The 27,789-nt window shown below is 39.7% G+C and overlaps 1 protein-coding gene across 2 annotated transcripts; it reads left to right on the top strand.

The window, feature by feature from the left end:
• Nucleotides 1-1,022: 1,022 nt before the first annotated feature.
• On the top strand, nucleotides 1,023-25,907 carry LOC102232938 (blastomere cadherin-like). Of its 2 annotated transcripts, XM_023327858.1 has the most exons (27): nucleotides 1,023-1,201; nucleotides 2,453-2,567; nucleotides 3,872-3,960; nucleotides 4,455-4,628; nucleotides 9,446-9,580; nucleotides 9,725-9,880; nucleotides 10,269-10,404; nucleotides 10,982-11,154; nucleotides 11,513-11,620; nucleotides 11,906-12,025; nucleotides 12,581-12,736; nucleotides 13,186-13,321; nucleotides 13,899-14,071; nucleotides 14,431-14,538; nucleotides 14,643-14,738; nucleotides 15,358-15,456; nucleotides 15,549-15,704; nucleotides 17,524-17,668; nucleotides 18,771-18,943; nucleotides 19,812-19,916; nucleotides 19,993-20,064; nucleotides 20,311-20,466; nucleotides 21,127-21,271; nucleotides 22,435-22,601; nucleotides 22,697-22,804; nucleotides 24,423-24,533; nucleotides 25,315-25,907. In XM_023327858.1, exons 1-26 carry the CDS (start codon nucleotides 1,151-1,153, stop codon nucleotides 24,501-24,503), a joined length of 3,333 nt encoding a protein of 1,110 aa, XP_023183626.1. In that variant the 5' UTR covers nucleotides 1,023-1,150; the 3' UTR covers nucleotides 24,504-24,533; nucleotides 25,315-25,907. The 2 variants fall into 2 exon arrangements, with proteins under 2 accessions (XP_023183626.1, XP_023183627.1); XM_023327859.1 differs by lacking the exons at nucleotides 11,906-12,025; nucleotides 12,581-12,736; nucleotides 13,186-13,321; nucleotides 13,899-14,071; nucleotides 14,431-14,538.
• The last annotated feature ends 1,882 nt before the right edge of the window (nucleotides 25,908-27,789 follow it).

A 27,789-nucleotide genomic window follows, 5' to 3' on the forward strand; every position in this document is an offset into this window, starting at 1 on the left:
TTTTGACATAGAAGATTGTGATCCACCAGTCAACCTAAACTTTAGCCTTTATTAATGTAGGTATGAATGGTGTTGTTGTTGTTGTTATCCTAACATCTGTTCTGTTCTTTAAATAAAACCACAGAGAAAAACACATTCCATGACATGTCAGTCATGACAAGACTCGTTTAACACAAAAACACTTCTCTCAAACCATAGATAATTTAACTAAGTGATAAACAACTTGAAGATGTTTATCATTTAGGCCTTGCTGACACAGAGCTGGACTTCAGTGAAACTGTGACATTTTGGTTGTGATCCAGCTTCTTGTCTCTCTTTACATGTCTCCAGTAATTGGGGTCTCTGATGCGGCACTCTTTGAAACCGGGTCTCATAGTGAAACTTTTCGGAAACACTCCTCAGGCCCCTCCAGGTGTGAAGAAGTCTGCAGGTGTGAAAGTGCATGTACACAGCGTGCATGTCTAGCTTATTCTAGACATGCACGGGCAAACAAACAAAAAAAAAAAAACAAGTCAAAATCAATAGCATTGTGCTGTGTGTGTGCTACTTAACATGTTCAGTTTAACAACTTCTGATATGAAATATACACTCACTGGCCACTTTATTAGGTACACCTTGCGAGTACCAGGTTGGACCCCTTTTGCTTTCAGAACTGCCTTAATCCTTCGTGGCAGAGATTCAACAAGGTACTGGAAACATATTGACATGTTTCCAGTACCTGGTCCATGTTGACATGATAGCGTCACGCAGTTGCTGCAGATTTGTCGGCTGCACATCCATGATGCGAATCTCCCGTTCCACCACATCCCAAAGGTTTTCCGGTGGATTGAGAACTGGTGACTGTGGAGGCCATTCGAGTTCAGGGAACTCATTGTCGTGTTCAAGAAACCAGTCTGAGATGATTTGCACTTTATTTAACAGCAAGTAACAGAAGCTCTGAGTTTCTGTCTCCGCCTCTCTGCAGTCAGCATGACCAAATCAGGAACCTAGATCCTGCACACATACATGCTGATGTCACACACTTAATATTCCTGCAGCAGCTTCCCCAGATTGGTTTCACTCAGAGATAAGAAGGAAGGGACCAACTATTATTCCTTTTAAACTGCAACCAGTTTAAAAGGAATAACAAAGCATTCTACACAGAGGAGAGATGGGGACCATTTGGTTCCCAGTTTGGTGTGCTTTATTCTTGAATGTTCAGGTAAGATTTTCTTCTGCAATCTGCTTTTGTGTTTTTTATTATAAACATGATCTGGATAATCTATAACAGATCGGGAATCTGCTTCCTCAAAAGTAATACCAAAAACTTTGAATTGTGTTTTTTTTTTGTTTTGGCTCACAAATATTTCTGGAAACACACAACTCATAAGTAAATAAAGTTAGCTCATGTGTTAGTCTGAGGTTCCTCTCACTTAGTTTTGGCACATCTACTGAGTCCATTGAGACATGTTTGTCTAAACCAGCAGTCTGCTATCTTCATTTCTTTGGATCTTGCACAATGGCTCTTACAAATGTTAGCAAAAATAGTAATGTTTTCAAATATAGATAAGAAAAATTGCAGTTTTAGTTTTCAGTTTGGAATAATTGCACTAAATTGCCATAAAATAACGACACTTTGTATTTAAATCTATTTTTCTTGTCATTAGGCAGAAACTGTGGACATTATTAAACAAGTTTTTCCACACATATCAAATTCCCATAGAAAAAAAATATATCCATCTTCTTCTGGCAAAAGGTTTTTTTTCTTTTATTTAAACCCACAGAAAATTAATAAAATTGTTTTTTAAAAGTTAAATAAATGTCCTATATTGAGACCCAGAAAAAAAAAGTTTTTGAATTTTTTTTTTTTTTTTCACTACATGACTCTTTGGAGTGAAAAAACATCACTACAATTGAAAAAGTTTCTAAACATGTTTTTATTTATTTTTTACAGTATGTCCTTTGGAGAGGACATCGGGACTCTCTTGTGGCAAATTTGAACACATTTCGAGGCCCAGGATGTCCTCTCTAAGGACCAACAGGATTTAACACAGTGGCATGTATGGTTTCAGAGTTATGAACAAAAAAACCTATGTCCTCCACAGAGGACAAAAATGTATTGCTGGGTCTCAGGAGGATAGAAGATATTTATCAACATTGTCAAATGGTCCTTTTTCAAAAAGTCAGGTAACATTTGCTCTTCTGAACAAATTGTAGTTATCTGGTTTGAGCCTGAGACAAAACTGACTTTTTGTAGTGAAATGGTTGCAGAAACTACGGAAACTCTAAAACAGCACATGCCTATACATATGAACTATTAATACAGGACATTAACTTAACTTTTTGAAGAAGAAAAAAAGAAAAACAGAAAGACTGCAAAGTCTTGACAGTCTAAACATTAACTATCTTTGAAGATTAACAGTTTTCAGTGACTGTCTCCCATTTGCTAGAGATGCACTTTTTTCTTTCCCAGGCTTCACCAGCAGGGCACACAGAAGACCAAATATGTGAACCAGAATTTGACTCAGAATCAGTTATTTTTAAGGTGACTGAAAAGCATCTGAGGCCAACCACAATCGTGGGAAAAGGTGAGATGAACTGTGGACTGTGTGCTCTCACTGTGGGCCAGCTTTGATTCGGGGAGAATAGCAGTTATGTTCTGATTGGAAAGATTTGAGATTAATTTTAGATCCTGCATTATTTGTTAATGCCCCCTTTTGGACATATGCTGTTATGTCATGATCTGTAGGTATTTTGTTTTGATTATTGGATACTTTGTAGATGCCATTTTGTTTCTTAATTTCTTAATTCTTTCTGTTTTTTTTTTTAAACAGTTTCGTTAATGTTATTCTTTAGTTTTTGTTTTGTAAGATGTTGTGTGTCCTACTGAGTTCCCTCTGTGCATATTTTGGTACTACTAGTCCCCTTCTCAGTTCCTTCCTCAATCTCCCTCAGCTGTTCCAAGGATAGTCCTAAGAATTTTGGGACTAACCTGTTTTTTAGCCTACATCAAAATTTGACTCAGCCTGGCTTCATTGTTCATTTATGGATTCGTTTGTTTCTGTTACCCAAGTTCCATGTTCTGGTTTTTCCTTATCTTGTCAAGTCAAGTTTATTTGTATAGCATACTTCAGAAACAAGGCAGTTTAAGGTGCTTTACATGACAAAAAAACAATATAGTGCCCAATTATGAAGCAAGCAGTAAACCTTACGATTAATGTTGTCCCAGAGCCTATACCTTCCTTTAATTTGATTATGATTTTTTCCTCAACGATAATCCTCCTAATGTCCTCTTTTCATTTGGATCCACCTCAACTACACCACATGACAATAGAATATAGCCACATAATGGTCACTGCAGACATACTTGCTGCATTTCCATCACAAATGTGCTCAAAACATTGTCAGATGTAAAAAAAACAACAACACAATTTTGCAGTTGCAAGTGGATCTAAAAGTTGCAGGATGGCAGATGTCGAGCACTGGATCTGAGTACCCCTTCTCTAAGCAGTATGCAGCAGCTAAACCAGCATCAGGAGGTGCTGAGCTCACAGATGGGTCCCAGTTTTGACTTTCTGTGTTTTCAAATCCACTGCCTTCAGTCACCTGCTTAGATTCTTCCCCTGAGGTTCTTGGGCTTTTGGGTCCATCTCAAATGCTTAACCTGACACTAAACACTAACACGCTGTCTACTCATCTACGTGTTAGTGTATGAGAGCGAAGGCATTCAAAACATGGCTAGGTGAATCTATCTCTAATGCACAGTGTTTTGAGTGGTTAAAATAAGATGACAAGCAAACATGGTCTCAGTCCATTTACTAACACAACTTCATTTTATCCTGAAATTCCAAACCTTTGAATTGGAGAGCTAACATTTTTCCTTCTGCCTCAGTGAACTTCACCGACTGCACAGATGTCACAAGGCTTATTTTCACCACTTACGATTCCCATTTCTATGTTGAGACTGATGGGACAGTAACGGTAAGCAGAGTTTCAACAATCAGAAATATTAGAGGAGAGGGGTTAACTTTCCTTCATGGTATTAATGATTTCCTCCTCAAACAGCATGTGATGTTTTGCTTCAACAATCATTAGTACTCAAAGCTCGCTGCAAATTTAGCTCAAGTTTAGTTTAATCCCTCTTTAAATGTTGTTCTATCTATATTTATCTACAGCACTCTCCTGAGGTACAGTCAGAAAACTTACTGTAAGGCACTTTAAGATGAAATTTGAGTCAAAACCTCAACTTTTTTCAGTCCTTCTGTTGTAGATTTGCAGTTGCATATGAAATCATTTCTCTGTTTTAATCACCAACAGGAGTGCTAATAATTATGTGCTAAAACAACTGAAAATTAATCTTTCACAGATTTCATACAATGCAGCTACTGTAATGACTCCTTACTTTGGCTGCTATACACAGAATATAACAAGAGTCTAGTTGCTAATTCATGGCAACGATTTCGTTTGGTCTTCAGGTTTCGAGATGGTTGGTTCTTCAGGAGGGACAACGACGTTTCGACATCCACTCCTGGGATTCAAAAGGCAAGAAACGGACTGTCTCTGTTGTGGTTCAGTACCAAGGGGATCATGACGCAGCCCACAGCATCCAGAGTGATTTTCCCCTTAAGGACATCACAAATAACTTGGAGGCAAGTATAAAGGAACTAAACTGTCAGTTTACATTCCTACAGCCACCTGTTTCCTCTCCAGCCCTCTGGGAGGCGCAGCAGGTATATAAAACTAAATGACTGACGACTCAGGAGTTTCTAGAGCTGTTAATAATAGCTTGACATTTTCTTTTCACTGTGTAATCTCTTGTGTTGTATTTGTTGCTGTTTATTGGCCAGGACTCCCTTGAAAAATAGGCTATTAAACTCAATGCATTTTTATCCTGGTAAAATGAAGGTTAAATAAAAAATGCTAAAATTGAACATGCACTAGCACCTATTGATATAAATAATATACTTCTTCTTCCTATTATTACTATTATTATTATTATTATTATTATTATACTCCTTAGAATAATGTTCCATGTTTGGTCTGATTGATGTTGATTTTGATTCACAAAGTACCAGCATTTTTTTTATTCTGTTTTTCTTTACAAAATTGTTAAAAATCAAAATTCTGTTTTGTCAAGAAACATCTAAATGATTGTAAATTATTTACTAAAGATGTCATTCCTTGGTGTAGCAGTCAGAATGCAGAGACCAGATATTAGTTGAGGAGTAGTAATTTGTTAATAGTATTGTACTGAGCTGGTATTGAATGTTCACTACCAGCTCAGGACAATAAACCTGAAAAATCTGTGAATGGGACTTTTCCCACTCACAGATTGATAGGTGTGGTAGGAAGCAGATGAACTAATTAGACGATATCTAGAACAGCTGTGGCAAAAGGAATGCAGGCAAACTGAGGGAGCAGACTATCTACCACAAGGGGAGCTGAACTCAGTGAAACCACAAACTACAAAAGGGAAAAGACTAATGCCGATCAAAGAGAAATAAATCCAAGTGCACAAAAATAAAACATAACATAAGAATAGACTAAGAAACTAAACACAAAAAGAATTAACTAATATGGCAAGACCTTTCTGTTAATAATAAACACACAGAAATGAACTCAATGTGGCTAGACCTTTTTATAATATAAACAAACAACAAGGAACAAGAAACACAATCATAAATGAAAGCCAAATCCCAAACATACAAGAATTGTAACAATACTGTACAGTTTAGTCTGCAAAAGATCAAATATTTGTGTGATTCTTTCTGAATGCCTACAGGTTCCAGTCCTGCATTTCCCATCATCCAGTGAAGGACTGAGGAGGAAAAAGAGATGGATTATTCCTCCTATTAATATTGTAGAGAATTCCAGAGGACCTTTCCCTTTATTTGTTGCTCAGATGAGAGGAAGTAAATGTTCATGGCCGTCTTGTTATAGAATAGAATAGAATAGAATAGAATAGAATAGAATAGAATAGAAGTACTTTATTCATCCCAGCAGGGAAATTACTTCGCAGTTACAGCATAGAGACGAGACACAATAACAACTACCACTGAGTAGTAGTTGTCTATAAATTGTAAAAATATGAATGCTGTTAATATAAAAAGCAACTTAAGAGCAGTCCTTGCAAAAATTAAAAAAAAAAAAATGTAGATATGTATATGTAAATATATGTACAGCAAGTGTGCCATAGTGCAATTGTGCAAAATCAGACTGATTAGTGCAGAACAATGATTTAGCTTTTATTGTACAGTGAGATGGCATGTGGCAGGAAGGATTTCCTGTATCTGTCTCTACGACAGCAGAGCTGGAGCAGCCTATGTGAGAAGGTGCTCCGCTGTCTGTCCACTATGTGGTGGAGAGGGTGCTGTTTATTGTCCATAATAGACAGAACCTTCTTCAATGTCCTCCTCTCCACCACAGTTTCCAGGGACTCCAGCCTTAGTCCCAGTACAGAGCCAACTTTCCTGATGATTTTGTCTAGTCTATTAGAGTCGCCGGCTCTGATGCTGCTTCCCCAACACACAGCAGCAAAGAAGATGGCACCGGAAATAACACTGTGATAAAAGGTCTCCAACATCTTGCTGCACACATTGAAGGATCTCAGCTTCCTTAAAAATTAGAGTCTGCTCATCCCCTTCTTGCACACAGCGTCAGTGTTAGATGCCCAGTCCAGTCTGTTGCCGATTACAACTCCCAGGTATTTGTAATCCTCCACCTCCTCCACCACTTCCCCTTTGATCTTCAGTGGCCGTGAAGGTATCTTCTTCCTTCTGAAGTCAATCACCATCTCTCTGGTCTTACTAATGTTGAGCCTCAGGTGATTCTGCTCAGACCACTCCACAAAGCTGTCCACCAGTGTCCTGTACTCCCCCTTCCCTCCATCCCCTATACACCCGACAACTGCTGAGTCATCAGAAAACTTCTGTAGGTGACATGATTCAGAGTTGTACTGGAAATCAGTGGTGTACAAGGTGAAGAGAAAGGGAGAAAGCACAGTTCCCTGTGGAGCTCCTACGTCACTGACCACCACATCAGACAGGACACTGCCCAGACGGACAAACTGTGGCCTGCCTGTCAAGTAGTCAGTCACCCAGGAGATCACTGAGTCGTTGACACCTATCCTCCGCAGCTTCTCACCCAGCAGCAGAGGCTGGATGGTGTTGAAGGCACTGGAGAAATCAAAGTCTCACAGTGTCTCCTCCACCATCCAGGTGCGAAAGTGCTTGTTGCAGCAGGAAGATGACGGCATTGTCCACTCCTAAGTGGGGCTGGTAGGCAAATTGCAGGGGGTCTAGAAACGTCCTCACCTGAGGCCTCAGCAGGGCCAGGACCAGTCTCTCCATGACCTTCATCACATGAGATGTGAGAGCAACTGGTCTGTAGTCCTCTGGGTCGGATGGCCTTGGCTTCTTGGGAACAGGAACCACATGTGATGTCTTCCACCGCAGCGGGACTCTCTCCAGCCTCAAGCTGAGGTTGTACATGTGTGCCAGTACAGGGCACAGCTGGCCGGAGCAGGTCTTCAGGATCTGTGTTGTAATGCCATCAGGTCCTGCAGCCTTCCCCTGGTGTAATCGCTCCAAATGTCTCTTAACCTGGCCTGTAGACACCGTTAGCTGGGGGTGGGTGTTGTTGTCTGCAGTGGAGATGGGGGAGGGGGGCTGAAGGAGAGGTGGTGTGCAGGAGAATGCCGGTAGGTGGTTTGAACAACTTGGGGCAGTGTGGATGTGTGGGGGGATGGTGGTGGTATGGGAGTAGCAGGAGGTGAGCTAAACCTGTTGAAAAACTGGTTAAACTGGTTTGCTCTATCCCGGCCCCCAGACATCTGTGTGTCCTTCCCCTTCATTCCAGCGATGTTCTTCATTCCTTTCCACACATCTCTCACACTGTTCTGCTCGAGTTTGGACTCAAGCTTCCTCCTGTAGTTGTCCTTGCTTGTCCTCAGTGTCTCTCTGTGTTCACGCTGGACTCTCCTCTGCTCCTCCTTATCTCCAGACCTGAAAGCCATCTTCTTTTTGTTTAAAAGTGCCTTCAGGTCGCTGGTAATCCAGGGTTTATTGTTGGAGAAGCAGTGAACGGTCCGGGCTGGCATGACAGTGTCCTCACAGAATCTGATCCTCCCCATGAGGCCCACAGAGCACATCCCAGTCTGTCGACCCAAAGCAGTCCTGCAGTGCCTCAGGTGCCTCCTGTGTCCACCTCCTCACTGTCCTGATGCGCACAGGCTGCCTACTCACTAAGGGGACATACTTGGGAGTCATCCTTACCAAGATGTGGTCTGACCTGCCAAGGGGACCCACCCCTCTTCTTCCGACTCTTGGAAAAGTCCCTGTCCCCCCCGCACCAAGGAAAATCCAGGGACCTCCACGCTGCAGTGCGGAATAAGCGAGTGCAGCCAGGTTTCCGTGAAGCAGAAGATACTGCACTCCCTGTACTCCTTCTGGGTCCTAACCAGCGCCGTGATTTCATCTGTCTTATTCCCCAAAGACCTCACGTTCCCCACAATAATCGCCGGTTTGTGCCGTCTCCTCTTACCCCTCCGTTTAGCTCCAGCCCTGCAGCCCGGTCGTCTCCTCCATAGCTCCTTTGGGACCACCGGCCTGTCTCTGGGCCGCAGCAGAGGCTTACACAGCGCAATCAGCTGTTCACGCTTGTAAACAATGCCCCTGCTCCGTTCGGCGAGGTTCTCCGTAGCAATCATGCCTCTACTCCGTAAAGAACACCGACAGAACCACATCCAGCCCTTGTGGGAGCTTAACTGATGATCTACGGGTTCTTTAAGCACGGATCCTTAATCAGTTACAGCAAATATACACAGATTAACACACATACGACGGGAGCTGCAACTGCAGGCAGCCAGCCAAGCCGGCGTCATTTTGGATATATAATGAGCAGGGTGTTTTGAAAGTTGCAGAGTGGTGGTGTTGAGCCGTGATTTTTTTGTGACAATGTTAAAATATATAAATTTTATGCAGGCCTAAAGCGTCCACCAAGTTTGGCAAGTTTTCAGATATGTTTAGGCCTCCAGAGAGCCAATTTGTTTAAACTGAACCATAATAGAAACATTACAATAAGCCGACTCAGCGCTTCCTTCTTGGGCTTAAATATAAAACATCCAAGGAAGTGAATGCTCTTTGTGGGCTCTGTACTTATGTAACCCTCACACTACCAAGGAACTGTGTTGTGTTGAACAAATGCTTTTTAAAGCAGAGATGTTTTTCTGTGAAACACTGCCACTTTGTGGCTGTATTTAACATTTTCTGCTTCTATGCTTTTTTTTGTACTGTCTTCATGTCCCACATGTCTTTTTATGACTGGTTTATTTGAACTTCTGGCCCAGAGAAAATTTATATTAAGAGCTTCATGTCAGACGGCAACTTTATTGTGTTAAATTTCAAGTCGGGATGCATTTGTCTATCTGATTGTTTGTTTACTGATTAGAAAATATTTGTTTCCTTAGGATGCTCCACAGGTTCCCATTCTGTATTTCCCAAAATCTAATTCAGGACTGAAGAGGAGGAAGAGATTCTGGGTTGTCCCTCCTCTTAGTGTTTCTGAGAATCACAGAGGACCTTATCCCCTTGCTCTTGCTCGGGTAAGAGAAATTAAAATGAATGGATAATTCAGTGTAATTTTATTTGCTCTTTCAATTGTACCTTGTATTTTAACATGTATTCCTCCTCTATTTTTGTGCTTTGTTTAACTGTATCTGAATATAACCTTGGTCTGTGTTGTCCAGATTCGCTCTGATATCGATAAAGTGAAGATGACCTATTACAGAATCACTGGTCCTGGAGCTGATGAGTTTCCTGTTGGTCTTTTTACCATGGATAGAAACACTGGTCATCTGTATGTCACACAGGAACTGGACAGAGAGAAACAGGACAAGTACATGGTCAGTGTTTTCTCTCATACCTTTAGCTTGATGCTTTTCTATTCACTGTTAAAGATGAAATATTGAAGAAAGTCGAGATAAAAAAATTTCTGAAACAATTATCAAGTTTACAAAAAATATTCAAATAAAACTGGTCATCTCTGATTAAGAGTTTTTTTCATAGATGTCTGATGATCCCATTCGGAAAAAAAAGAAAGATATAAATATAAATGAACAATCCAAACTTGATAAAATTCATGCTCTTAACAATTGTAAGTTCATGTTGTACTGAATCTTAGGATGCAATATTGGGATGTTGGACTTAACACTTTTTTCTCTTTTTTGCACATTGGAATAATTTGTGTTTTTATTAAAATGAACCAACTGACTAATATTGGTGTGTTTACAGTTCCAGGTACATGCTGTGGTGGACGGTTCAGCCCCTGCTGAGGAGCCTATGGAGATTATTGTCAATGTTATTGACCAGAATGACAACAAACCTGTTTTCACCTTCTTGGGAAATGTGGCCGAGTCTTCATCAATAGGTATTGTTGTTCCATGTAACTTCAGTCCCATAAAACATCTGACCTGAGTGATGCAAATAAACCAACATTCACATCAAATAAATCCCCTTCTATTACATCTCCTATTAAAAGTTGTCCATTTTAATTTGATTTCAGTTATTTGCCCAACCAACAATTAGATCTTTAACTTCATGTGCAAGACTGTCATTGGTTCTCTCTCCCCAGGCTAGGCATAAGTCTCTGCTGAAGCAGGTAGAGATTCTTGCTGTCTTGTTCATGAGGCGTGGCATGATAGAGAAGACTAGACAGACTCAGGATTTATCTGCTCTGAAGCAGTCAAGTGTCATCTGACAGACTGTAGCTTCTGTCTAATCTGAGAAAAAGCTCAGCTCCTCCAGCATGAGCTGGAGAGAGACGTTGGGTAAAGAAACATTTTCCTCCTGAATGAGTTACCGCTCCAACCTTGAATAAATGAATGGAAGGTTTGAATCGCCATTAAATAGAGGGAGGAGTTCTTTCAGGCCCATTAGAAGTTAAAAGTTGCAACCAGCTTCTGAGAAATGTATGTCATTTCCTTTTATGTGATTCTAATCTTCAGGTTCTGAGGTGATGAAGGTTACGGCTACAGATGCTGATGAGCCAAACAATGACAACTCACAAATCAGTTATCGCATTGTGAGCCAGGAACCTCAGCAACCAAATCCATCCATGTTTGTCATAAACCCAACTACTGGAGCCATCAGTGTCAATGCTGCTGGACTGGACAGACAGGTGGGCTTTTAAACACGTTGATAATGTTATAAGTCTTAAATAAGTTGTGGAGCTTAGTAAGAGAGGTAAATAACTGCAAACCTATTGAACAAACATGAACAGTTTTCACCTTTTGTAATGGACCAATTTATTGGTTTCTAAAGAAAACATTTGATAGAAATGACAGCAGGACATTATTATTAAGCTCCTACATGTAACTACATGTAATCACTGAGAGCTTTCTGATTCAAATTTGACAAAATCGAGTTTGTATTAAACTTATCAAATGATGCTAAAAATCTTTAGGATTTTTTTAAAGAGCTCTTTCCTGTAATTTCATTTGAAATAAATTGACATATCAACCTGAATATCCCGACAGAAATACCCAGAGTATACCCTGGAGGTAAAAGCAGCAGATATGAACGGGGAGGGACATTCTGCATTAACAAAAGTAATCATCTCTGTAACTCCTGGCACCGAGCTCCCTGTAAGTACAACCCACCACCCTTCTACAAAATGCATACAGGATAAAACATATCAATGTCTTATTGTTGGCATTACTAGTGGAGAGATAAAGTTACAGCAAGCTGTAAGAGAAAGTTGAACAGTTTGAAAACAAAGAGTGGAATCTGTTTAAATAACCAAAATGTGACAAGGCAGTAATTGGCTGCTTCCCAAACATACAGTTCAAGAATTGTAACAATACTGTACAGTTTAGTCTGCAACAGATCAAATATTTGTGTGATTCTTTCTGAACGCAACTCACCTACAGGTTCCTGTCCTGCATTTCCCATCATCCAGTGAAGGACTGAGGAGGAAAAAGAGATGGATTATTCCTCCTATTAATATTGCAGAGAATTCCAGAGGACCTTTCCCTTTACATATTGCTCAGGTGAGAGAAAGTAAATGTTCATGGCCGTCTTGTTAGATTCTGCTGCGAGACCAGACAGTTTATAAGAGAGGAATAAACACCAGAGGCATAGAGGCAGGAAGTATGAGAATAAAACAAAAGGAAACAGATGGAACAGTAAGGCTGTGAGGAGTAGATGTATTGAAGATGAATGAGTTTGAGTTTCCTACCTGGGGTCAGTTATCCAAAGCAGAAGGTACTGCAGAAGAGAGGAGAAGACAGGGCAGGTAGGGAAGAAAAGGGCAGAGTTACAATGTTGGTGCGATTTGTTTAAGAACAAAACAGTGTGTGTACAAAATGGAGATGAAAACTGGGACATAATTTGGAGATGGTGGCATTTACAAAAAGAAAAGGGGAGCTGAAGGTGGAAGAGCTGAGTATGAGATTTTTATTTCCAGAGAACTAAATGTAGAGGACGAGAAATCTCCATCAGCTCAGGCTAAAGACAAGACAGGCTGGAAATTTATGGAGGGTGTCTTTAAATATTGTAAACATGTTCTATCTGTGGTTTTAACGGTCTGGGTTTGCTTTGTGCAGATTCGTTCTGAAGCTGATAAAATTAAAAAGATCCATTACAAAATCACTGGTCCAGGAGCAGATCAGCCTCCTGTTGGTCTTTTCACCATGGACAGAGACACTGGTCATCTATATGTCACACAGGAACTGGACAGAGAGAAAAAAGACAGATATGAGGTAAGCATGTTGTATGAAGAAAGGTTTTTTTGCTGTACTTTCACAGACTTTATTGTTGTAAATATAAGACTGCTGGATGAACAAAAGAAACAGTTGAATAAAGAACATTTGGCGACCAGAGAAGATAAAAAGTGTATGAAACTTTGTCCTCACATGGATCTTTTATACTGTCGGTTTCACACTTAGCATTTACCAAAATTTTAACAACTAAGAGTTTTTTTCATAGATGTCTGATGATCCCATTCGGAAAAAAGAAAAAATATAATATAAATGAACAATCCAAACTTGATAAAATTCATGCTCTTAACAATTGTAAGTTCATGTTGTACTGAATCTTAGGATGCAATATTGGGATGTTGGACTTAACACTTTTTTCTCTTTTTTGCACATTGGAATAATTTGTGTTTTTATTAAAATGAACCAACTGACTAATATTGGTGTGTTTACAGTTCCAGGTACATGCTGTGGTGGACGGTTCAGCCCCTGCTGAGGAGCCTATGGAGATTATTGTCAATGTTATTGACCAGAATGACAACAAACCTGTTTTCACCTTCTTGGGAAATGTGGCCGAGTCTTCATCAATAGGTATTGTTGTTCCATGTAACTTCAGTCCCATAAAACATCTGACCTGAGTGATGCAAATAAACCAACATTCACATCAAATAAATCCCCTTCTATTACATCTCCTATTAAAAGTTGTCCATTTTAATTTGATTTCAGTTATTTGCCCAACCAACAATTAGATCTTTAACTTCATGTGCAAGACTGTCATTGGTTCTCTCTCCCCAGGCTAGGCATAAGTCTCTGCTGAAGCAGGTAGAGATTCTTGCTGTCTTGTTCATGAGGCGTGGCACGATAGAGAAGACTAGACAGACTCAGGATTTATCTGCTCTGAAGCAGTCAAGTGTCATCTGACAGACTGTAGCTTCTGTCTAATCTGAGAAAAAGCTCAGCTCCTCCAGCATGAGCTGGAGAGAGACGTTGGGTAAAGAAACATTTTCCTCCTGAATGAGTTACTTCTCCAACCTTGAATAAATGAATGGAAGGTTTGAATCGCCATTAAATAGAGGGAGGAGTTCTTTCAGGCCCATTAGAAGTTAAAAGTTGCAACCAGCTTCTGAGAAATGTATGTCATTTCCTTTTATGTGATTCTAATCTTCAGGTTCTGAGGTGATGAAGGTCACGGCTACAGATGCTGATGAGCCAAACAATGACAACTCACAAATCAGTTATCGCATTGTGAGCCAGGAACCTCAGCAACCAAATCCATCCATGTTTGTCATAAACCCAACTACTGGAGCCATCCGTGTCAATGCTGCTGGACTGGACAGACAGGTGGGCTTTTAAACACGTTGATAATGTTATAAGTCTTAAATAAGTTGTGGAGCTTAGTAAGAGAGGTAAATAACTGCAAACCTATTGAACAAACATGAACAGTTTTCACCTTTTGTAATGGACCAATTTATTGGTTTCTAAAGAAAACATTTGATAGAAATGACAGCAGGACATTATTATTAAGCTCCTACATGTAACTACATGTAATCACTGAGAGCTTTCTGATTCAAATTTGACAAAATCGAGTTTGTATTAAACTTATCAAATGATGCTAAAAAATCTTTAGGATTTTTTTAAAGAGCTCTTTCCTGTAATTTCATTTGAAATAAATTAACATATCAACCTGAATATCCCGACAGAAATACCCAGAATATACCCTGGAGGTAAAAGCAGCAGATATGAACGGGGAGGGACATTCTGCATTAACAAAAGTAATCATCTCTGTAACTCCTGGCACCGAGCTCCCTGTAAGTACAACCCACCACCCTTCTACAAAATGCATACAGGACAAAAATAAATAATGTGACAAAGCAGTAATGAGCATTTATGTTCCCAATTTGTATTTTATTAGGCTGCCCAAGGAGGAGGGAGGAGCAGGAGGGATGCAGATCTAAAGATTCATCATTCTTCTTCAGAGAAAATGTTCCTAAATCTGTTACCTCTTCCAGTAAGTTCAATTAGAAGAACTTACTTGAACTTGTTTTTCTGTGGCTCATCAAGACTTTGTCATTGTACAAGGTGTTTAACTGACCATTTGTCTTGTTCTCATGTAGATGTGTTCATCTTTCTAAATTTGTACACTTTGCAACAATGTAATTTTCTTAGCACAATAACGCTCCCATACAACAGGCCTCAGGTCTATGTGGTGCTTCCATGGCAATTCTGCTCTTTGAATGATTTCAGAAAACACATACAAAGAAACCCAGTTGAGGAAACAAGATTGATTATATCATCAACTTGTGGGTTTTCTTCTGTGTCCCATCAATACAGTATTTGAAAGTCAAGGTTGAAATGAAATGGATTGACAGAGGAGATGGTTGTAGATTTCAAAAGAACTTTTGACCTAAAAGACACTCCAAGGATGCAAACACTATTTGCACCGTTGGAGTGGAGAAGAAATGGAAGTGGTTGAGTAGTATAGATAACCTCAGTGTTTACCTTTACAACACACTAACATGGAGACGCAACAGTGAAGCGTCCACATGAAGGAACAGAGCAGACTGGACGAAAGATGCGGCAGGTCTTTAAGTCTGCTTTCTTTAAATGCCATTCTGTTTTCCTCAAAGTCTGAAGAAGGGATGAGGAGAAGGAAGAGAAGCTGGGTTATTCCTCCCCTCAGTGTTCCTGAGAATAGCAGAGGACCGTTTCCTCTAAAACTTGCTCAGGTGAGAGGTAGCTGTACAGTAAATGCTTCTGAACTAAAAGAGCTGTGTGAAGAAACACACAGTGATTTAATAGTTCTGATGGTGCTTTGTAGGTCCGCTCTGACAGAAGTCAAGTGACGAAAATCATTTACAGGCTTCGTGGTCCAGGAGCCGATCAGCCACCTGTAGGCCTTTTCATTATAGACAGCGACTCTGGTTGGTTGGAAGTCACACAAGAACTGGACAGAGAGAACCAGGACAAGTACAGAGTAAGATATTCTGATTCTACTGTCATGTAACATTTTTCAATTCCCTGCTGTTTACCAGTAGGTCAGTGTATGTTTGATGGTCAGTGTTCAACCCTGTCGATTCTTCAATAAAACAACAAAGGACATATTAATAATATGGAGGAACAATTATAAAATTATTTTTAAAAATATATTAAATTAACATACAAAATGTCTTAGGATCGAGCACCAACTAGAGGACCACGCCCGCCTTTTTAGCTGAGACTCTGTTTCCATCTCTTCCGAAGGCTTTTATTGATTGTGCTGCTTTTACATTTGCCCACTGCATTTTTATTGAATTCATTGTAATAAGTTATCACCTTCATTCAGCATATTTTTAAAACATCGCTCACTCCTGCCATTACCCTTTTTCCTAGTTTAACTAGGCTGTGCTGCTGTCTATCTCAATTTTTGCTCACTCATTATTAGCACCACTTGGTGGCCCTGCCCCTAGTACAGTCATCTAAGTCAGACACGTCCTAGTGAGGGACCAGACAAACTTCACTTTGTCTGGTCCCTCATAAGACTCTTTATGTTGAGAACTATCAGTGGATAGTTCTCAACATAGTGGATAGATGTTCCTTCACCCTGACGTGGCCCGCCGGGGCCCCACTCTGTAGCCTGTCCTGGAGTTGGGGCTTGCTGGCAAACACCTGGTGGCTGTTCCTTCACCTATGGAGACAATTGTCTTGCAAGAACACTGATAAAATACTTTGGATAGAAAGTTGGATAGAAGGCGTTAAATGAGGCAGGAAAACCAAAATGGAGCTTTTCATAAACTCCCATGTGGAGCAACGGCCCTCGTGAGTTGAGCCAGTTTCTCCTCCACAAAGGCCTCCAGAAGGAGGAAGTGAATTAAAGATTCACACTGTAGCTCCAAAGTGACAACTCTGGCACGGCTTTCTTAAGACGGGCTCTTTATTAAATGCCGTGAAAACTACAGAAATAAAACACAAAGCTTTAGACAGATACATTTACAAACAGACAGGTGACACGGGCTTTGACAAAAAGGTTACCTCGTGGCCGCCTGCCACTTCGGAGGTCTTTAACAGAATGATTCGTCGTTGTTCACTCTAAACCAAAATATTAAGCAATTAAAACACCATAAAACACCATAACCAATAAATTCACAAAACATTACAAACATAACTACAAAATACCTTGACGACAGGACATGAGGCTGCTACACATAGCTCTGTTCCAGGCTTCTGCTTTTTCTATGTTTATTGAAGTCTCGCAGCCTCACACGTGTACACAAATCTCGCGATAACTTTCGACAAAAAATAATTTGACACGAAATAAAATACAATCATTTAACACAAATCTTAAAATGTGAACCAAACAACTTAAAATACATTATTCTATCTTTCAGAAATAAACACACATTTTTTCAAGAAATAAACTATTTTATTGACACTTACGCACACTATTTGAGAAAACAGTGTACAGTCGCTCACCAACACCTCTGTCTGAGCAACGGTAAAAACATGTAGCTATCAGTAACAGCTCTAGAGTCTCGAGTTGCATTGTCTGCTGAGGAAGCATCACACTCCAACCCCACTTCCAAGTGACATTTCTGAGTACTGTATCAAAGTTTCACAACATAAATCGCTGGAATGTTGTTGCCAGCCATCAGGAGCTTTCTAGCTATTTTGACAAAAGTTAATAAAAAAATACTGGCCATACATTTCTTTGCAGAACAGTTTTTATGTGATCATTTCAAACCACCCAGCACGAATGTTACTGACACTCTCCTGGTGACATGGGGTGAGATATTCTAAGCATAATTGTATCTCTGCAGTTAGAAGCACTTGCAGTGGAAGAAGGACAAGCTGAAGCATCTGAGTCCATTGAAATAATTGTGAATGTAATCGATCAGAATGACAACAAACCAGTTTTCAGCAGAGACACCTTCAAGGGAGAAGTGCCTCAGTCCTCAGCCAAAGGTACGTACTGTCGATCTGATATGAGCTTGAAGAACATGTTTATTGAACACTTTTTTGTTAAGCCTGTCACAATAATCAATAATCAATTAATCATATAATAAATTAAAACAAGATCAATAGTTTCCTTTTGCATAATTTGCTGTTTTTTCTCTTTTCTCTCTCTCTTTCTACCAAAAACTGGATGACAAAAATCTTCTGTCTGGCTCGCTGGTCTCAACTAGCCCTTTTTTAAGGGAAATATAAAGGCCTTCATAATTGATTTTATTTGTTGTTTCTGTTATTTTATTTATGTTGTATATTAAAAATGTCTTTGTGTTCCAGGGTTAAATGTTCATTATAATTGAAAGTTTATTCATCTTTGAGAATGCGTTCTTCCATTACCATTATATTACTTAAAACTGGTCTCAAAACAACAATATTATTGTTTTATTGCAATAATTTACAAACAAAATTTCACCAGGGACAAAATTTGCTGTAACAGACCTAGTCTCTATGCAGGTAAATCAAGAGGTTGTTTGCAGTGACCGCAGGCTCTAACATAGCAATGTCTCAGCTCATCCTGGATGCTGGAATACACAAATAATTTCATTTCAGAAATACACCCGTGCAAATATACCAAAGTATTTCCATCCATCCGTCCATTTTCTAACACCCTCTTCCCTAGTGGGGTTGGGAGGGGTGCTGGTGCCTCTCCAACGAATGTTTCAGGCGAGAGGTGATCGCCAGTCCAAGGTTGGCACAATTACCATACCTGCTGGTGACTAGGCATGGCCAGGCTCAAGTAGCAATTTGGTTATAACTGCAGCTACAGATGAAGCTGGTAAATGGACTGCATCTTCCCCCTGATAGACTGCAAGCCATGAAAAGTCAGCTTGCAGTCACAGTCAAGCTTACCGTGTTCCTGGCAATTTGTTAATCACATTCATAACCAGGAAAGCGGGCGCAACAGACACAGAAGATTGTACTGAATCTGTGAAAGGTGTTTGCAACAATCAGCGGCAGAACATATTTAAGCCTCTGCACTTCATTTCAGATTTTCTATTTTTCTTCCCCTTGAGAGGGTTTTGTGTTTCATTTCCTTTTTTGTGACTCGTACCTTCAGGTTTTGAGGTGATGACGGTTCAGGCCACAGATCCTGATGAGGAAAATTCTGACAACTCCGATGTCTGCTATCGCATTATAAGACAAGAACCCGAAGAACCAAATCCTTCCATGTTTGCAATCAACACGACTACTGGGCTTATCACAGTCGACGCTACAGGGCTGGACAGAGAGGTGAGGTCTAACAAAACAACACAACCACTTTTGTAATGTCCAACTCTAGTAAGCTGCCACTTTCCTTGATAAAAACATGCAGCAAGTTCAACGAAGTTGCCCTCTGTTGTGCAGTCTGCTCTAAGGAATCCAAAACGTCAGTGATAATGTACAACAGGGAGATGTACAATGTCATATACATCTGCTATTGTCTTTATTCCTGCTGCTTATAAATCTAAGAATTTGTAAAAAAAAAAAAAAAAACCTTAAATGATTGATATTAATTCATTCATCTATCAATCAATCAATCAGATCCATAATATGTTTCTGATGATGTAAAAGGTGCCTCTATTGTTCATACGTATATGTTTTCACATTTTGTCACATCACAACCTCAGACTTGGGTTTTGTGGGGCAGGACTGACACAACGTAGTGCATAATTGTGGAAGTCATAGCATACGGTCATAGCATTTGAAATGTTTTCATCAAAACTCTGACAACCGTGTCATATATTCAGCTGAGTCAATACTTAGTAGACTGTATCACACTAGGCTGGAATCTGTTGGCACAGGCTCAAGCCTTTTACAGCATCCAACAGGTTTTCTTACAGGATTCTCCTGTTTAGCTCCATCTATCTGACCTATTGGTAGTGAAGAAATAGACCCCCACATCACTCTTCCCACTAGGTGACTTCTTCTATTGATTAGTTGCACTTCCTTTTCCATTACAGCCCTTAGAACCGTAAGTTTTTTTACATTCTGATGCATTTAAGAAAAAAGCTATTTGTAAGTTCGTTGTAAGAATTGGACGATCCTGCATTTCTGTGCAGTCTGTTAGCTTTTTGTGCCAGTGGAGATTGTAAATAAGTACCTGCATCTTTCGTCACAGAAACACCCGCAGTACACACTGACAGTGGTAGCTGCTGACATGAAAGGCGAGGGGCTGATGGGGATAGCCAAAGTCATCCTGACTATAACTGATAGTTCTTCCCCTGTGAGTACGACACAGCAAGCATTGAAGAACGAACATAGAACACTGTGGCTATCACTGAAGGCTTTGTGCTCCACAGACTGGCTGGGTTATTCCTGACATTACAGTTCCTGAGAACGGAATTGGACCCTTTCCTTTACAGCTGGCTCAGGTAACTTCTCTACACCTCCTTTACACCTGTACATTTGTTTCATCGAAAATATTTTTTTAATGTGTCCATGCCATTGTGATGAGCTGAAAGTGTCCTGCAATAAAGAGCAGAGCTGAGCTTGTCGGGTGAACACACAGTTCTCTGCCTCAGAGATTTTAAACTAATCTTCTGTAAGATATTTATAATCATGGCCTCCTAACTAGCGTTGTTGTCAGTTTATCTGGGTCCCCGTATGATTTGCACCAGATCCGCTTTAATGAGGATGAAACAAAGAAGATCCTTTACAGCATCAGTGGACCAGGAGCAGATCAGCCTCCTGTTGGTCTTTTTACCATGGACGGAGACACTGGTCACCTGTATGTAACACAGGGACTGGACAGAGAGAACCAGAACAAGTACACAGTAAGATATTCTGTACCTTTATACTGCTGTCATGTAACATTTTTCAACTCCCTGCTGTTTACCAGTAGGTCAGTGTATGTTTGATGGTCAGTGTTCAACCCTGTCAATTCTTCAATAAAACAGCTGAGGACATATTAATATGGAGGAACAATTATAAAATTATAAACAAAAATACTAAATTGACACACAAAATATAATCAGTCAGCAAAGGCCATCCAAGTCTCAAAACAGAATGATGCAGACTGATCTTACCTGCATGTTTTTCTTCTCTTTTTTAAACAACATCTCTGTCTTGACTTTGACCTCCCCATATGATCTTAAGCATCCAAAAAGATTCAGAGTCATTTAAAGTTACAGTGTCCTTAACAATCGGCCGTTTGTATTCCAGCCACTGTGATTGCGATAATAGATGTGTTGCATCACAAGTCTATGTGAGTGAAATGAAAATCCTTAATATGAGGTGATTAAAAATGGCGTCTCTAGTGTTTTCATGCCTTTCCTTTTGTTTTTCCAACCTCTGCAATACACCTGACTGTATGAAAAATGCTCTATAAATAAAGTTTGATTGGTTGGTAGGATTGTGCAGCCATGAAGTGTTTCTTATCATGTTTACTTTGATGTTGAAAATGAGACGCTACATTCTAATCAGTGTTTGTACAGTTGCAGGTAAATGCTGTGGCAGAGGATGGAGGGGCGACAGTAGGACAGACACAGGCTGTGGTCAAAGTTACTGACCAGAACAACAACAAACCTGTTTTTAATAAAGACACCTACGAGGGAGAAGTGCCTGAAGCCTCGCCCATAGGTATACTGTCAGCAGGTTTCAATCAAACCTATGACCGAAAAAAAGAGACAGTAGGAAAGGAAACACAAGAAAAAAAATCATGTAGAAAATGAGGAAATCAAAAGAGAAAATGACAATGTTCAAAGTATCCATATTAGTTTTTTAAAAATATATAACGCATGGTTTATGAGTGACCTCTGACCAATGTCAGTTCTGCCTAAGCTGTGGCCTCCTTGCAGTCTGCTGCTGGACGGTTAGATAATTAGTTTTTTTATTTAAACTATCATCTAGTTCACTGCATATTTATTTTTGTACGATTCTAATTTACATTTTGGGATTTTAGGACTTTCTGAAAACCTTGCATGGCGTGTTTTGCGGGTCTTCTGCTGTAATGGTTGTGGAGCCAGTCGTCACTCTGCTGGTGATGACTGGGAGCTGCAGGTGGGTGGGGTTGATGTGGTGCCTCATCTTAGTGGTAGCTTGTATTATTTAAGGACACAAATGTTTTCCTTTCCCCATGATGTTACAGCTGCTCTATTATTTTCAAAATTTTGTTGTACTTTCTTGCACAGTGATAATAAAAGAACTCTGGTTCTATAAGGAGGTGCTCCAGCAGGCATCCACAGACAGCAGCCCTATTTTCTTGGGTTTGCGATTTGAATGGTGGTGGATCTAAATTGTTCTTTGCGGGTTTACTGGACTTTGGATACCGGGCCCTGAATGCTTTTGGCTGTGAATTGGTGCAATGTTTTTGTGTCAGAAGGTATTTAAGGTGCCATGCGTTGTTCAGCTGAGTAGCAATGATAGTCTTGGGCCTCTAGGGGGTCTTGTTGCAGATCTTGCATTAATCTGTTTGCAGAGTGAAATGTCTTCTGCAGTGATCTGTCGGGATAGCAACATCATAGCCAGTGACTTTGAAGAATTTTTTTATTTATAGCTACATTGGTCATAGCTACCAATGCTAATATTGCAAGAATAACTCCTCTTTGGGATTTATTATCTTAAAAGTAAATCCAAGCATTTCTGCTTCCACAATGCATCATAACATCGTTGTCATGATTCTCACAAAAAAAGAACATTTTATCTGATTGACTGATGGACACTGCACTGTGAACAGATATATTTCTGGTTTGCTAACTTTGAGCATTGCAATACAATGCCTTCTCTTCATTGTCTTTCTGCAGGTTTTGAGGTGATTAAAGTGGAGGCCACAGATGCTGATGAGCCAAATACTGACCACTCAGAGATTCGCTATAGCATTATAAGCCAGGAACCAGCAGAACCCTCCATGTTTACCATCGACCCAGTTTCTGGAGCCATCACTCTTAGTACTGATGGACTGAATAGAGAGGTACTTCTTAAAAACCTTGCTTCCCAGCTGAAATGATCAGCCTGTGCTCAGTGTTACAGCTGCTCTGAAGGCCTCATTCCTGTCTCATCCAACAGAAACACCCTCAGTACACTCTGCTGGTCAGAGCAGAAGACTCTGCTGGCAAAGGCAGCACTACTTTATTTGAGCAAGTTAAAGTAATTCTGACTGTGACAGCAAACTCTGTGAGTACAACCCAGTTATTTACTGCACGACTGACTTTTTTTTATTCTGGTTACATCACTGCTTCTCAATTTCAGTCCTCTGGCCCCCCCTACTCTGCATGTTTTAGATACGTCTCTAATCCAGAACAGCTGATTCAAATGATTGCATGACCTCTTCTGCAGACATCAAGTACTGCAGATGGCTGTTAATCACACACAGATTTAATCCAGGTGTGTGTGTGGCAGAAGGGAGACACCTAAAACATGCAAGACTGGGGGGCGTGAGACTGAGAAACACTGGCTTACATGTAGATAAGGTCAGGATTTTCTACATTGATACAAAATGTTTCACCAGTTGTGAAACATTTACTGTATGGGTGATGATCATTCAACAAGTTATTTAACTCCAGCTGAAGCAATGGGTAGCTTCTCATTTCTTAAACAGCCATGTCTAAAGACAGGCCAGATCATTTTCATCAAGCAGAGAAAAACATCAGAGATTCAGAAACTACTAAAATTGGGTTGAGAACTATCCAACATACTAAAAACTGGAAGGAAACGGGAACCATTGTTTTTGAGGAAGGAAAGTGGAGAGAATAAAACACTGAAGGATCATGATTGGAGATCTGTAAACTATTTGGTGTAATCAAAGCACAGAAAACAGCAGAACTCAGGACAATGTAATTGTGAAAATTAAAGCATTTTCACATTCACGATGTGAAGGGAACTCAAAGGATCAAGACTGAACAGCTGTACATCCAAAAAGAAAACCACAAATCAGAAAGTTTGCAAAGGAGCAGAAGTATTGAACTCTGGAGCAACAGACGAAGGTTGTGTGGTCTGAGTACAGATTTGAACCTTTTGCAGGTGCTTGCTGTGCATGTCTCCTGTAGTTGGTCAGGTTCAAGTTCAGCAGCATTATGAGTTTAGCTTACTGCCCAAATCTACTGAATGATCATGCTGTTCCATGAATTACTTCTCTCATGAAGTTTATAGTAATACCCAAATGTAGCAGGCAGGAGTTGTGAGGTTGAGATGCAAATTTCAGACAGAAGCCACGAGGTGGCTGAGGAGAGGCACAGGGTAGTGACAAGATGAACCGGCGAGAAGTGAACGAGAGTGAGCAACTTAAATACTGGGGAGGTTGAAGGTAGAAGCAAAGACTTGGGCTAATGAACCAGCTGATTGCAGGTGTGAGTGAAGGGAGAAGGAGGCAGACTGAGGAGAGAGAATGAGAGAGCATGTGACGGAAACAGGAAATTAATCTAACACTACAGGATAACTTGACTAAAGAGACATAATGAAATGAGAGTGAAAAGAAAAACTATAAGGAATAAACATAACTAGAAACACCAAGAAGGACTGAACTAAAGGGAAACAAGAACAAGACAGATCTAACCAAAATGTGAAAGTAACACGAAATAATAACAAAACTAGAATGAAATCAAACTACCAAAGCAACACAACAACCTGGGATTCTAAGAATATCTTCCTTGATGACACGGGAATATTCCAGGATGCCAGGATTCATCAACTGGGTTTGTGAAAGAGTGACTCAGATAGCAGGAAACATGATATTCACAAATGGATCAGCCAATCCAACATAATTCAGATGTCTCTGACTCTTTCTAATCCACAGGCGTCCATGTCTCAGGCTGGTGAAGCAAAGAGGAGGAGGAAGCGTTTTTCCACAGCTCCATTATCTGTCATGGAGAAGTGAAAAGGACCCTACCCATTAAAGCTCATTCGGGTAAAAGGAAGTCCAGTATTTCATGTCTGAGAGTTTGATGCTGAAATGCAGTGTTGGATTGAGAAAGTCCCTTCTCCTAAAAATAAAACTGAGTCTGATTCAAGCACAGAACTTCTGGAACAATATTCTTTGGACAAGTGAGACCAAATAGAGATGAGGAGAAACGCCCCTAATACTAACCCATAAACACCTCCAGTTGAAAGTCAAGCATGGTGATGGAGGGATGATGGCATGCCCTTGTTTTGTAGCATCTTGTATTGAGTTGGTTGCTTCAACAGAAAGTTTTCAGAATCAAGATCTATTTGATATCCTTACACCAGAGTTTGATTTTGTAGTTGTACCACAAAATCTGATTGAAATATAAAATCATAGCTATACAACACCTACAACGAATATGTGTCGAGTCAAAACAACCTACAGAAAAGAGTCAGAAATGAAGAAATACAGGCATTTCCATGAATATGTTGGACTTGCATTGACTGCCTGATGGTTGTGTTGGCTTTGTTCTGGATCCATCTCTGTACTGGTAATCCTCAGCTACAACATCCTCACTGACCCTGTGAAATGATTGACCATTGCAGAGGATGAAGGCATGGACACATTGAAAAGTTCCCTGCAAAAAAAAAAAGAGTCCCTGTCTGTCAGTGAACACACAGCCGTCACTGATGATTACATCACATTATGATGACGGCGGGTGGGAGGACATGTGAGATGTAACGTGTGCGCTCTGTTCACTTCACTAAGGTTCACATGTGTGAATTTGTCTCTTTTGTCTCTCTAGACAAAGCTCCAGCTGCCAGACGGCTCTGTGTTCAGTCACTTCAGAGATTCTGAATAGGACTGAGGTCTTGAGCTTTTCTGCTGTAGAGGAGACGTCAAAATTTGTGTTTGTGCCAAAAGTGTGTTAAAAGGAATCTTTGGTTCTCTCCATTGATTCTTAGTTGAACTATCTTTCAGTTTTCTTCGCAGGTCTTCTGCAGCTGTTAGTATCGGGTAAAGGTTTATAGCTTAGAGTTGCTTCTATTTGTTCCTCTACATTGTCTATAAGGAATGACTACAATAACAGGAACTACATGGTGACGTACCTGTGTGATTTATAGGGTCCTCCATTAATTTGTCATGAAATAATACAGTGTGATATGTAATCTGATCCATTTATGTCTCTAATAAACTTTTGAATGTTCTTTAAGAACTTTTAAAGGAGCATTCAGTAAATGTATATTTAGATTGCATAATGTTACCTTGTTGTTATAAGACGTCTAATATTTGCCTTTCTCCCATCTTTAAGATTTATTTGTTGGTGATTAGCGTTAAGCAGCATGAGGGGTCAATGTAAGCATAGACATGTTCAATAAACTGGAATATTATTGAAAATTTGATGCATTTCATTTTATCAAGGCATCTTCATACTATGAAGATTTACTTGAACATCTTGAGTTGAACATTTTGTGTTCAACGTGGGATGTTCTTCATCTTATCTTCAACGTAGGGTGGGAAGGATAGGAGGATCTTCGGCTTATGTTGAAGATGATCAACATAAGAACATCTTATGAGTTCAACACCTTATGTTGAACAGAAGATGTTCTTCATCTTGTGTTGAACATCTCATATAATTATGAGACACAATATAAGAGCTGATGTTAAATTGCTCACAAAATCAAGCTCAATTATTTTTGTTGTGTTACAAGAGGTATTTTTATAATTCACTTCCTAAAAAAATATAAAGGAATGAACCGATGACAAAAAAAATTCCAAATTGTTCACCTTTTGTTCCCTTACAGTATAATTAATTCAGAAGTAATAACTTCATATTTATATAATTACAATAATAAACCTTTACTGTGGAAAAGAAAATTGGTACAACACTTGGTTTGTGGTATACATATATATATATATATATATATATATATATATATATATATATATATATATATATAAAACAGTATAATACTGTTGATCTTTTTGTATTATGTAACACAAATACATGATAAAAAATTTATTAAATTGCGTTGAATTGATAAATAACAGATTGTTTCATCATGCAAAATAGATTTTGGATTTAAAATTCAATAAATTTGCTTTATTTTGGGGCTTTTGTTAGGGCAGGTCATTTTTGACCTGTAGGACAAAGGGAGTAAACAGAATGTTAGGATCACGCAAGGGTTAATTAGATTAATTTAAAATTACGTTTTTGTCTACCAAACGTTGGCAAACAAGGATACACATGAGGAAGAACACCTCCTTCACCGTAGAACCTGACATTATCCTGCCTGTTACATCTGCGCTTGTCCAGCAGATGGAGATGAAGCCTGCTGTTTTTGATTTACAGAGCTAAAGTCTGTTTTCAGCACACCTTCAACAGACTTTTTGTTGAAGCTGGTTTTACTGGTTTTGTTGTTACAAATGTCCAGTCACACATGGTGACACAAAGTCACCTAGTAAGTCAGGTGACTCAGGCTCTGCTGTTTTCCCAAAAATGTGTCTCTGCGAGTCCCGACCTGCCTGTGGGTTTATCCTGGTTCTGCTTTGTTGCTTTGAGTTAAATCCAAAGCTAAGTCTCCCGTAGCAACGCTGCAGTAAGACTCAAAGAACCTACAGGACCAACGACACGCACTGTTTGACTAAGGTCCCGGAGTGAAGCACATGATGTGTTTATGGTTAGTTTTTTGCTGAAAGCAGATGAATTTTCCTTATATTATGCACACTCTGTCATGATGACTAAGATAGACCATTTTTCTTTAAGTCCAATGACTCTAAATACCAAGACATTCAATCGTCAAGTCCTGAAGTGATCCATTAATAAAAACAGAGAAATTTAATTTCACAAAGCACTTCAGTCTAAATGTTGGGCATCTCAACAAGTTTCCCATAAGGCCACACCATAAAAGTTTTCATGTGTTGTTCTTGTTGTGTATCATTATCTTTAATCTTTTTATGTCTATGTGGGCCATGAGTCTGATGAATAAATCAATCATAAAATGCTAAAATAAAAAAAGAAACATGTTGAAAAACATTGGAGAAGTCTGTCTCAGCTTCTACAGGCCTGGGCAGGTTAATGTCTTAGTTAGATAAACAAGTACAAGTTGCAACAGTTGCCTATTCCACTGAGGACATGTGAGTTTAGGACGCTTGCAAGAAGATGAGATGTCTGTCTGTACTGCACAGCACTGAGGATTAGGGATTGTTGCAGGTTAAAGATTTTTAAAAAGTTATGGTTGACAGAAACAGAACAATGATTCCAAGCACATCAGACCTG

The sequence above is a fragment of the Xiphophorus maculatus genome, chromosome 22 (assembly GCF_002775205.1).
Source record: "Xiphophorus maculatus strain JP 163 A chromosome 22, X_maculatus-5.0-male, whole genome shotgun sequence".
Taxonomy (NCBI): Eukaryota; Metazoa; Chordata; class Actinopteri; order Cyprinodontiformes; family Poeciliidae; genus Xiphophorus; species Xiphophorus maculatus.